This window comes from Sinocyclocheilus anshuiensis, unplaced genomic scaffold (genome assembly GCF_001515605.1).
Source record: "Sinocyclocheilus anshuiensis isolate Anshui unplaced genomic scaffold, SAMN03320099.WGS_v1.1 scaffold2089, whole genome shotgun sequence".
Classification (NCBI taxonomy): domain Eukaryota; kingdom Metazoa; phylum Chordata; class Actinopteri; order Cypriniformes; family Cyprinidae; genus Sinocyclocheilus; species Sinocyclocheilus anshuiensis.
Genome location: NW_015549564.1, coordinates 373,347 through 386,855, shown reverse-complemented (window position 1 = coordinate 386,855; position 13,509 = coordinate 373,347). Strand labels below are relative to the sequence as shown.

At 37.7% G+C, this 13,509-nt stretch overlaps 1 protein-coding gene across 1 annotated transcript in view; it reads left to right on the top strand.

Moving 5' to 3' along the window:
* Positions 1–13,509, top strand: part of LOC107657215 (neurexin-3b) — a 375,749-nt gene that overhangs the window by 356,291 nt on the left and 5,949 nt on the right. Inside the window, exon 19 of the mRNA XM_016445239.1 lies at positions 6,992–7,070. Within this exon, the coding sequence (XP_016300725.1) occupies positions 6,992–7,070 (79 nt within the window). The remainder of the gene's footprint in view (positions 1–6,991; positions 7,071–13,509) is intronic.

Sequence of the window (13,509 nt, the reverse complement as noted above, 5' to 3'; positions counted from 1 at the left end):
TGCTTTCACTTTCGAATTCGCGATCTTGTTGTCACTGTTTTGCTTACATACATCTACCACACCTTTCACTTTTTAAGACTAAAACAAAAGATGGATTCATTGTTATTCTTAATTAAAAAGCACAACAACAATGAAACAGTAAGATATAATGACAAACTAGCTTGCAAAACGATTATTAACAAAAACGAATAACATGAGGCATGGCATACACCACATGTTATATTCTATACAGACTAATAAATTAAAGAACGTTTGGCAAACACTGAGGAATCAAATAAAAAAAATAAATAAATAAAAGAGAGCCTCCATAGTGTAACGTGAGGTAAACAGCAAAGATAACAAGCTTTTCAAAATGAAAACAAAAAGAAAAGTAAAACTAAACTTGCTGTCAGTGACAGTGCTTGCATGTTTTTTTCCCCACAAGAATACCGACATGTTCACCTTCTCTGGTTTAAGAAGCGGTCTTTTACTTTACTTTAGCTTGAAAACCATCCATCGTTTCCTCAATATGCGTGTCATTTTTGCTGCGCGCACATTCGCGCTCGTGCTGATGCGGCGAGTATAAACCAGGCTCTACTCTTTAAGCGCTGCGCAGTTCAAATGAGTAGCGCAGTTTCTGGCGCAGAGGAATGAAGAATGAATTCTGCAATGCCACTGATTTATTTTCATTTATTTACTGTTCTCAATACACTGTTTCATTGGAAACAAGGAGCATTGGCCAGACTCCTAAAGGATACAATACAATGCTTTGTCACATCTACCATGCAGTGTTACATATTCAAACTTCTGAAGGACACTCAGTGAAGGTGATATTAGCCAGACAACAATGCATATCATTCTGATCTTGCTTTTTCTTCCGACCGTCCCAGAAGACAGGCTTGAGCAAAAAGACTCGTGGCAGGCCTTTGACAGGGATACGGCCTGATGGCATCGATTCTTTGTAATACAAGCTTTTCTCGTGTCCGTCTGTCAAAGCCAAGATCTGGCATGATAATCCAGATCAGAAGTGACCTGATCGAAACAAGTGCTTCCGGCACTGAGATGGCTATCTTGTTGGGAATGAATGAATGCAGTAGAGTGATAGTGGATATTTGTTTCTGGAAGTTTTCAGATTGTAGAGGTGAAAGTGAACATTTGAAACAGACATTCTTCAGTTTGAATGAGTCGAGAAAACGAGGCACAAGAGTGTCTGGTTATTCACAGTGCTATATCCTCCACCCACTCATCTTCCTGGGCTTTGGTTTCTAGTAGACACTGGCGTTAGAGAAATAGCTGAATATTTTTGATGCGTTGCATTGATGACACTGTACTCCCCAGGGTGCTCCTAGTACAGGCCATTACAGTTATTAAATATGACATGACCTCATTGCACAATCTCTATCACTTCAGCACTCTGAACATTCTTGAGCACCTCGCATCTAGTCCCTCATGACTTCATGTGTTCTGTGAGAGAATGGGGAAATGAGGAATGGGGAAAGATTTCCACACAAAATGAGGAATATTTTGCTCCCAAAATAAGTTTTTGTATGGCATGGAGATTTTGTGACAAAATTGGATTTAGCCAGCTGTGAAATCGTTTTTTGTAAAGTACACCAGCAAGGGACAGTAGATTTGATGTCATTGCGAAAACAGGCTCATCATTGTCAAACATGCTGTAAATTCTGTCTTATTCCCGATACCTTCCCATTTCAGTTTCTTTTTGAAAAAACTTTGTCATATATGTGAGTACTGCAGATGTTCCCTGGAGGAACTCTGAATTTAGTTGGCTTTATGTCCACAAAGCAGTTCCCTTTACATGCATTTTGGTTAGTGATATTATACTGTCAGTTTATCTTCTGAAAAACTTTTAATTTAATGGCATTTTAATTTGTTTATTTTCAAGGGGTACATCAAGATTTTGACACACCACCTCTCACGTGTGGTCATAATGGGGAGAAAACATCCCTATTGTAATACAAGTTTCAAGAACTTTACCAACATTATTATCTTGCTTGTTCTAAATCAGATCCAAGGTCTTTTCATTGGATTATTTTTAACTCTTACCCAAGTAATTATTAACATCATTATGTTTACTTCTCGTAACTATTTCTATCCATATGTGTATTTTATGATGTACAGAGTTGCTGTCTATGTTTCAAATCAGTCACTTATGATGTACCATTTTAGCTATGATAGTGCTCTTACAGGGAGTAGACAGCTAAGCAGCACAAGTTTTTGAAAGAGAGCCATAATCTGATGTTTGTTCTGCTAGATTCTAGACTTTTACACTAACACAACATGTGTCATTGTTAAGTCTACCCTTTACTTAAACAGAATACGCTTTGTTGTTCTGAAGCTGAGTAGTTCACTCTAGGCTGTCTGGAATTGCCTTTGTATTGGCCTCGTATTTTAGCTGTGGTCACAGACAGTAGATGGAACATTAGTGGCATCTCTATAGTGCTCTGTGCGGACAGAAAGTCATTTCTGAGCTGTTATGGTCTGAACTAGCCTGTCCTCTGACACCACTTCTGCGACTGGTCATGCACGAACTCATCTGTCAAATCTCTGCTGTGATTTCACACTCTGGGAAACTGTAATGAACAGCAGTAAAGAACTATGGGAGGTGAGGACCCTCTGATCTGACAGGATCACGTCTGAATTAACTGTCAGTTGGCTGGTCAGTATCCTGTGATACAGCACCATCATAACAGCACTATGACAATTCCTTTGAGAATACATTTCTGTGCTGGTCCTGGCTGGTCTAGCTTTTGCCATTCTGCTAACCTGCAAAAAAATGCTGAATTAAGCAGATTTTGAGAATCTGATGATTAATCTGCTGATTTTTACAAAATGTATTTACAAACAAATATATAGTTCAGTCATGAAACTCTAGATCAGGGGTGTCCAAACTACGGCCCGCGGGCCAAATGCGGCACAAATCACCAACATTTTGATTTACTGTAGTAACCGTAACTGTGGTATTGTGGCAGAAATGTTGCATATTTATACAGAATCTTATATAATTAATGTAGACATATAGGCCAATTTAATGTAATGTAAGGGAGTTATGAAATATAGGCCAAATTACAGACATTTTTGATGCAGTGTGTGCTTTCATGTGTTAATAGATTAAATACCATAAAGCCATTCTATGTTATAATTATTAAAGCTTTAAAAACAAGATATTTGCAGATTTTTGTCCTCAACAAAACACAAGCTACTGCTACTGTCAACTCAACATCACACATATATACATAATAAATAAATATATATATTTATCCAAGAGCACGCTCATCTGTCGCTTTAAATTCTCGAGCTTGTTATAGCAGGATTGATTCTGATTGGCTGTCAATGTTTTGATCATTTATCAGCTGGAAAAAAAACTTTCTGAAAGTGATTCCAACGATATTTTTTCTCGGTGCCTTTATCGTTATAGCTGTGGTATAGGTGTGGACTCTGCTATTCTTTAATATTTAGAACGATTTTTGGAACTATATTTTTATCGTTATCTTTATAGTTATCGTCCTTGGTGTGAACAGGCATATAGGCTTCATATTACTGTTTACTAGGGGATGTGCATGAGAACTCTGAAGTGACACCAGTGATCGATAATGTAAACAATGATTGACTATGATTATGTTTGACGGGATTTTTGTACTGAATTCAAAATTCAGTAACAACTCGGAAACAAAAATCGGGTCAAATAGAGACCGCATTATTGATTTTCTAATTACGACATAATTTTCAGCAGCATCCAGCTCCACCTTGAGGCATGCTCTTTAAAAATAATTATTTAAAATATACAGCGATTTTAGTTCTTAACCTAAAATATGATTGATTTAATTCAATTCAATTCAAGTTTATTTGTATAGTGCTTTTCACAATACAAATCATTGCAAAGCAACTTTACAGCAAATTAAGTTTCTACAATATTTAGTGGTAGCTTATCAGTGGTGACTGTCAGTTAATGTACATATGGCAGAAATGTACGGAAAAATCAATTAAAGACATAATCAATTAAAGACGTAATCAAACAGACGATGAACACTATTAACAGCAATTATTATATGATGCAATCAAACTTATAGCAACATTTAGTAGTTCTGTATGTTGTTTCATGGTTGGCATCATCTGAGGTCCTCTGAGGGGTTGGCATCATAGATTGACTGGTAGTAATGTAATCCCACTTGGCTAAATCACGCTAAGATGATAATGGGAATGCTAGCATACCAGCATCCCAAAACATATTCACAATTTTGGTGGCAAGTGTCTCTCACTCAAACTATGAGCAGATTAGTACAGATGTTCTTTTCCCGACAGCATCCTCTCTATCCTAGTACGGAGGAGCTCTTCCAGACTCCAGCTGAATTCTGTTTCATTAGCCTGTCAAATTCAATAATAGTTAGAGCCCGTCCTCTCACTGAGCACTGCAAACTCAATCAGTGCTATGCTTTCATAACCCTTGCTTTGTGACAGGAATTATTTTATCGAGGCACCGATCCACTGTGATTAACAGGCTGTGCGTGCATGTGGGGTGAAATACAACACTGCCAGAGTGTCCAGGCTGGGAGAGAAAGAGAAGGCGGGAACAAGTGTGTTCATAAATCAGAATTGTGGGATAGAGGAAGGTGCTGATGAGCGAGCAGAAGGCGAGCGTCCACAGACGATGATGATCTGTGATGGCCCATGAGAATCTGGAGAAGGGTAGATGTATGAAGAGTCAGCCACCATAAATAAACTCGAATAGAAAAACAAACCTGACATTTCAGTCCCCGGTCTGCCGCCCTTGAGAAATAAGAGAGAGAAGTAAAATATAATGCTTGCTGCAATGATGTGTTTTCATTGTTTTTAATAATAGAAAAAAGATCTGCACACTGTTATTCACCCTTTATTCAAACAAGTTAAAAAGAACAACGTTTCGTTCGAAGACCTTCGTCAGGCAAACACACATACATGCAAAGGCAACAGCTCAGTAAGTACTCAGATTCAAACAGAGTTCCAATTGATTACACCTGTTACCAATCAAAGTTAATCATGTGATTATAGTATGTCACAATTAAAACAAGACAACCACAATGAGGCAAAATCACCCCCATGAGAACCCAGTGTAACTTCATAAGTGTCACTAAAATAGTGACACTAAATAGTCACACTAGTTATGCATTGACACAAATAGTCAATGCATAACTATACAACACATATTTAGGTACAAACGAGCCTGTATCAACAGCATTCACCTTTCAATACAAAAAATATCAATTAGAAACATGAGTTAAAATCAAGTTCTAAATTCAAACCTTTAGGGGAAAGAGTATTTAGTGTATAAGTCAAGTCACAGTCACAGATTGTGCCAAAGCAACTGTACAGTATTAAATAGGAAAATAGAGTGTCAATAATGCAAAATGACAATAGTAAACATCACCACCTCTCCTAGGTACTTTAACATGTTCAATTCCAATATACCTAAGTGTGGAAAGGTTATGCCTTTTTTAATTAAAATGTACTGCTACCGGGTTTTTGTGTATATACTGCTTCGATGTTCTGCAATCCTAGTTTTTAAAGCACGTTGTGTCCTATATACGCTAACCCGCATGGACATTTTATCATATAGATTAAATTTTTAGTAGTACAAGTGATGACACTCTTAATTTTAAACTCCCTTCCTGAATGAGAATGAGAGAAGACATTCGTTTTTGTAGTGAAATTACACTGGGCACAACGACCACAACTATAGTTACCCGAGGGGATAGATAAAAAGTGAGTGGGTCGTGAGGCAACAGCGGCAAGGAACCAAAACTCCATCGGTGACAGAATGGATAAAAAAAATCTTGGGAGAAACCAGGCTCAGTCGGGGGGCAAGTTGTCCTCTGGCCAGACGAAACCAGCAGTTCAATTCCAGGCTGCAGCAAAGTCACATTGTGCAGAGGACTCATCTGGATCCTGTGGTCTTGTCCCGGTGGCCGTCTAGGAGACAAGGTCTTCACTGGGGATCTGTCTCTGGGGCTCATCTAGTTGTCCTGGTCTCTGCTGACATTCAGGGCTGTAGAGGTCATCTCTAGGTGCTGATCCACCATCTGGGCTGGATACGGACTGGATCCGGGTGACTGCAGTGACCATCTGGTCTGGATACACACTGGATCTGGTGGCCTCGGCATAAGAAATAAACAGACTAATATCAGTGTAGATGCCATTCTTCTTTTATAAATATAATAAGCTTCTCTTTTTAATAAGATATTGTTGACATCACCACCTCTCCTAGGTACTTTAACATGTTCAATTCCAATATACCTAAGTGTGGAAAGGTTATGCCTTTTTTAATTAAAATGTACTGCTACCGGGTTTTTGTGTATATACTGCTTCGATGTTCTGCAATCCTAGTTTTTAAAGCACGTTGTGTCCTATATACGCTAACCCGCATGGACATTTTATCATATAGATTAAATTTTTAGTAGTACAAGTGATGACACTCTTAATTTTAAACTCCCTTCCTGAATGAGAATGAGAGAAGACATTCGTTTTTGTAGTGAAATTACACTGGGCACAACGACCACAACTATAGTTACCCGAGGGGATAGATAAAAAGTGAGTGGGTCGTTCTCTGTCCATGCAAAAGTGTGTTACGATCAGTGGGTTTTCTGTAAAGATCTGTGATTAATTTTTTTGCCATCCCTAATAATACGTACAGTATGTCCAAAAAACTAACACATGAATCATCATAATTAACTGTAAAATGTAAGTGTTCAACACTAGTGTTAAGAAAACTGTGAAATTGTAGCAGTTGATTTTCAGTACCTGACCATAACATAAAAATATCATCAATATCTTCGCCAAAGTGCAATATTTGAGAGAAAGGGATTTTGTAGACCATTAAAAATACATTTCTGTTTTAAATTTCGTTTTTTTGTTTTTTCATTGTTTTTACCCACAATCCTCTTTGTATTGGTAGATTTGGCTTCACTTAAACCTTTGTTCTTATTTGTTTGTCTCCACACACCTCTGGCTGAACCAGCAGACAACGGACGACATTGTGTCCTCTGCAGAATGTTCCAGCGATGACGAGGATCTGGAGGAGTGTGACGGGGGACACACAGGTGGGATGGATGTGTTACGGTTGTGCTTGCTTAAACTTGGTCTTTCAATCTCTTCTATTTGAGCTCTCCCTCTCAAAGCATCACCCCCATGAGAACCCAGTGTAACTTCATAAGTGTCACTAAAAGCCCTTTTTCAAGCTTAAAAATAACAGCTATAAAAACATATGTCTGTAGTGATATAAAGTTGTATATCACTGATGTACAAGAGTATTTGGACACTTAAGTCACAATAAATGTCTGTATGTTACTGGATTAGAATATAAAATATCAAACCAAATGGCATCTGCAAACAAATGTTACTAAATATTTTCTCAGGATTTCTGAGGAATAACCTTTTTCTTTTTTCACTCGACTCCAACACATTAACTGTGGGCATGTTCCACTAATATCTGACTTTCAGAACGTGTCTGTCAATTAATAACATTTAAATTAGGGCTATATTGCATTTATTAAAATATATAAATATTTGCTCCCAAGTTATATTTAAAAGAAATTAAATTTTTGTGGCAGATGAAAGAAAAAGAAGAAGACTGCCTTAGTCTAAATACGTTTTTCTTAATTTTGAACAGTATATCATTATCCTTTAAATAAATGTCACTTGCTTTGATATTTTGTTATCTGTTGTGCAGTGACATTGATATATTTTAAGACATGGTTTATGTGTCCAAATTCTGTTCTATTGACTTCTGTTGTATTGAAGTCTTTGGGCTGATTTCTCTGAGCAAATGATATTGTGAAATCAGTCAGGAAGCATTGGGCTGTTTCAGAGTTACACTTGATCATGGGGCCGAACGTCACTAACATGGTTGTGTGTTTATACTAATTTTGTCCTCTCGGCAATCAACAGAGAGCCAAACTTTATGACAAAAGTACAAAATTAGTATCAAACTCCATGTAGTTCACTCTGATGCTTCAAAATGTATCAATCCTGTACACAATGGATTTCTTGCAGTGCATATGTGTGTGCGTCTTTGACAGATGATACATTTTGAGTTGTTTACAAATCAAATGAGAATAATGCTTCGAGCATAGAGATTTATGATGTGTAGCAGACTAACAGCAACAGAAACAACTCCTTCCTGTTTGTTCCTTTGTTTCCTCACATTGAAGGCTTGCCTTACGTTAAAAGATCTAATAGAGAACAGATATCTTCGAATTTCTGTGCTCACCTTTCTCCACACATAGCCTCTGTTTCCTCAAGGTTAAACAAACTTTTTTTTGTGTACTGTATGACTAATTGGTATGGTTAAGATAAAACATCATTTTCAGAGAACTTGGGATTCGCTGTAATTGTCAGACTCCTGCTGTCAGCCATCGCAGTATATGAAACCCTGCTGTTGATTTTAGTGCTTACAAGGCCATTATAGATGCAAGGCTTGTTTGGTTTATGAAAGTTCGATGGTCTGCCTGCTGCCCTGTACTGGTACCTTTCAACCAAAGGGCCTTTAATTGCTTCTAAATGTCATTAGAACACTAATTTACCTCAAACCACACCCTGCATTATACAAAACATACGTCTTGCATTGACCAGTTTTTTTAACCTTCCACTCCGAAATACACCAATTAAAACCATGTTTGCTGGCATCACGCTTTGATTGTTTATATTTTCAGTTGTATAAATGACTTCCAGCAAAAACAATGATTTGTTTTTATCATCTTTAAAGAGTGTCATACACGTTTACCTGGCAAGCTAGTATCCATATGGTCCGTCATTACCTTTGACTTTACAGATTGTTTGTTAATTTTACCGCATATTTTTCTCAAACTTACAAGGTCACTCTGCTCATTATACAAAGATGTATTCTGTACTAGTTTTGAAACCTGATGGCAGACAGTTGTGCTTTGGATAAATTCTCCCTAACTGTGGTAAATCTAATACCATCCCCAAGTCCTCTCAAATTCAATGGTAACAGGAAGTATACTAAGGGACAGTTCCAGTGTTACCTTTCATTTCTTCTCATCTGATATTTGATACGAGTACACTTAGCCACAAACCACCACACTCATACGATTTCATGTTGACACAGAAATTCACATCATCAGTCTGACCTTCGCTTCAGATTTCTTGGACAGTTTGCATGATACTATCTGTTCTGTTTTGGTTGAACCTTTTCATGTGAAAAAAACATCTTCCTACTGTATCCACTCTGACATTCCATTCATGTGATTTGGGTTTATTTGCTGTATTTCCAAGAATTTTCTTTTTTTTTTTTTTTTACCTCTTGGGTGCCTTTTACTTTGATGTCCTCATCCTTCCATTTTCCAGGATTAAAGTTGATCCTCTTGTTTCGCCTCATCTTGTGCCGCATGGAATTTTGGTGGTTGGAAAAAAAAAAACGTAATAATTATCTTCCTCATTTTTGTTATGTTTTGTGCCATTAGGCTAAAATGAAACATCCCCATATTCTATACAACAGGAAATAAAAGGCAACAAAATCTTTTCTTGCCATCATATGTTTTATTTATTATTTTTGCCTTGTGCAGGCAACCCCATTCTGTCTCAAGAAAGTTGTGTGTGAAAGAATGACCACCCCCCCACCCGTCCATCCCTGATCTCATCTTTATTTCTGTGCCTTTCTGCATAGACATATCTGTTTGAATGCAGATGGCATAAAAAAAGACTTTTATTGCCACAAAGTATATCTGTTTTTCTATTTGTTGCTACTGATCAGTCGCATTTGACGCATGCGTTGATTGCAAACTAACTGATCCCCAGTGGGAGATCTCATCATGACTCTTGCATGGATGTTATTGGCTCCATCCTGTGTGCTTCTCCATCCATGAGTTCGCTAACAGGCCGACCATGTGTGCTGTTGTGCATATCACCTGTCTATGTGCTGATGTCTTTGTCTTTAAATGTTGATTGCTCTATCTCTCTGATGTCTTGGCCTGTTGTTGTTTCTTGTATTTTTGCTCTGTGTGCTGTGAAACACATTTGAAATCATGGGAATTCCACAAAAAGGCTAATAAACATTTATACCAAGAACAGGGATTACATTGGAATTTTGAAGATGGGAAACCCTAAAATCTTGCAGTGATTCTAGTGTGGAGATACAGGCCAGGTTTGACAAGACATGAAATAAACAAATAAATTATCGGTTTGACAAATCAAACAGCTCGTCAGGAAGTTTAAACAAACACAGTGTATAGAAACTAACCCAGGGTCATTGGAAAAACAGACCTGTGGCGACATTTCTGCAAAACAATATTTGGTTGCTTTTTGCAAGTGCAGTGCTGTACCAGGATAGCTATTGAACAAGTGTACTACAACAGAAAAGCCATACATATAAAGTTGGTTATGTGATGCAAATATTAAAATGTATTATTTTAAAAATCATGCAGTATGGAAAAAGTGTTTTTTGAGGTCATAACATAGCATTGTGCTCTATTAGTCAATAATCTGTTCCTGTAATCATAATAAAAGTGGTGTTTTTTTTACTGCAGGTAGTGTTCATTTCAACTGGAAACTGCAGTGAATTCTTTATAGGTGCGTTTTTGGAGTTAGAGGCGCGTTTTTCCAATGAGCCTACATGTATGTTGATAGAAACAGCCACAGTGTATAGAAAGAAATCACCTATAGATGGTTTAATATGGTTCGCATAATATTTATTTTTTTTCTTCTATTTTTGACATCCATATTTCAGCTTTAGGATAACCAATAAATAAATGAAGTTTATGTACTGAATAGATCATAGGAGTGAACTTTCCCGAAGACTAAAAATAAATTCATGCACAAAGACAACTGACACAATTCCAAGTATTTGATGTTTGAATCAAACGGGAAAAACTGGCACCAGTGTAGTTCAAGAAGGAAGAGTCTTTAAAGTAAAACTGATGTTGTGTCTGTAAGATCCCTGTGGTTTCATCGTGCTGTCATCGGCTCGGTTGATTAAGATGAAAAAACAGTCTTCAATGCAAGAATCAATCAGGAGAGCATGGAGAGGTGCACAGAGAACATGAGACCCTGAGGAAATGGGTCGCTGATCCACTGACACGGGCTGAATTTTGGTGTAGTCACTTCTTGGGCCTGCTGTCACTTCAAAGCAGCTCTCAGATCAGTTTAAGGTTGTTTAGTTGACACATTTAGTTTAATGGCCACACAACAAATTGAACAGCAGACAGTGGTCACATGCCTCTGGCTGAGGATATTAATTTATCACCTTGGGTCACATCGAGATATGATATGATGAATTGCAGCAATCTGTGACACTTTAAGTAAAAAGATCTCTTAGAAAGACATTTAAAAAGACAAACTAGAGAAAACAAAACACAGCAATTAAACATCACAACTGGGGAAGCTAAACTAATTGACCCTATGCTAAGCCCCTCCTTTAAAATATTACTAAAGGTAATTACTTCAGGTACAATTAACCATTATTGCTGGGGCACTTATATGTGACATAAAAAACACACAAACACACACACACTTTCTTCATGTTTTTGCTCCAAATAGTTCAATGTTATTAACTTAATAATTAATTTATGAATGATAAAGAGCTCATATTACAATACTGAGTTCAAAATACTGAGTTACAATAATGAACATAAAAAATACCAATGTTTAAAATAAAATTCATACATGATTAATTGTAACCAAGGAGGGTGGAGCTTAGCGATTGTCCAGTCTGATGCTTTGAGGAAGTGTCATAAAAGCCAGTTTTTGTATCTCTGTGCGGAGATACCCTGCCGCTATTTACCTCAGCACTTATGCGGACTTCTCATTTCCCACGTTTCAGTTCTTACAATGGTGATGAGTTAGCAGAGGCTGAGATGGAGAACCACAGGTTGAGCACAATGCACGGCTGACACAAAAGGATTTGACTGCGGCGAGCTTTCTGAACCACAGGGGCCAGCTCACACAGATTCTTCTTTTAGGGGATCAGGCAAGTTTAGCCCCACACACCTGCGGCATTCATCACTGTTTGGCAAGACTCAGCGAAAGCAAGATGGTCACGGAGTTTAGACACAGATATCTGTACCGAGGATGCTCGGATTTGGTTGGGGGCACAGGAGAGAGAGAGCACTACTGTGAATGTCAGCTGTTATGGTTAATTTCTTTTGTTTCGCATTCTCTCCGCTCTGAAAGTTCTGTGCAGAAGATGTTTTTTTTTGAGAGAGAGAGTTTTTAGCAGCTGAGAAAGAGGGTGACCCTTAAGATTTGTTTACAAGATTTAACTCCTGTAAGCAAATGTAGAGAACGCTGCATCTATCTGAGCTGGAGGCTTAATGCAGTGTAGAAGTGTTTGCTTTGTAATGGAGCTAAACCCAAAGAACATTTCCTCCTATCTCTGCTCTGCAAAACAAATATAGTCCCCTAAGACAAGCACACAATGTTTGTGTTGAATTAAAACACTGTGAAAATTATCATTGCTTGTTGAAGTGCTAATGTAAGATTAAAGTATTTACCGAGACATGTGGGGGTCCACTGTGGCACTGTCTTTGTGCCTGTGGTTTTAGTAGATGCTTTCATCTTGATGAAATCATCTGAAGCAGCCAATAATATAACTTACTCAATAAATTAATTTAGCTCAGGATGGTCTAGGGAATCAGTAAACAAAGCTGTGATTAGGTAATCTTTTTGCCCAACCTGGTCTCATAAAAATACGTACCTCTGGGTACTTTTCTGCAACACCGTTTTTACGTACCTTACTGCACGTTTCGCCGCAGTTTCAAAGAGAAATGTCCACTGAGTGGGGCTAAAACATGGGTTCAATACGTGAACCCTGGCACGTTTTTATTACATTGATATAGGTACGTATTGCGGCGGTTCAGAATTCAAATATCCGGGGACTGTTGCTAAAAGTACATTCTCTATCATGTTGGGAATATGTCCTACACCAACCCTAAACCTACCCGATAGTGTTAACAAATGCAAAACTGATATAAAAACGCATTTGTTGATGCAACCGTGCCATTTTAACTTCCTTATATGCAGATTGTCGAACCGTAGTTACACGGGATTCAAACCGGAGCTCCTCACCTCTCAAGTACATCTCCGTACTCCGTGAGCTACCGAACAAGCCTATCGTTTGTGAAAACCCATAGATATGAAGCTGGATATGTGCGATGCTAACATTCAAAAGCATCAGTTTTCAAATCTCCCAGCATATTAAAATTGTTTTGAAGTCATAACATAATATTCTTCAAGTAATTGTGCGGAAATTACACTTTATTAAGCGAAACTCTGTAAATTTGTGTGAAAAGGAATAAAAGGTGTTGGAGTTTTACTGCCTCTAGTGTTCATTTCTTTTGGAAACTGCAGTGATATGTACTTTTTGGTACGTATTTTGCATCTCACGAAAAAGTGCCCCCAGGTACGATTTTGCCATGAGACCAGGTTTTGCCAGTTGCTATACTAGTTTCAGTTGGTAAACTAATTTATGCTAGGGTTTCGTAGGTTTAGTAAATATTGTCCATTTTTGCAGTCATTAAATTGTAT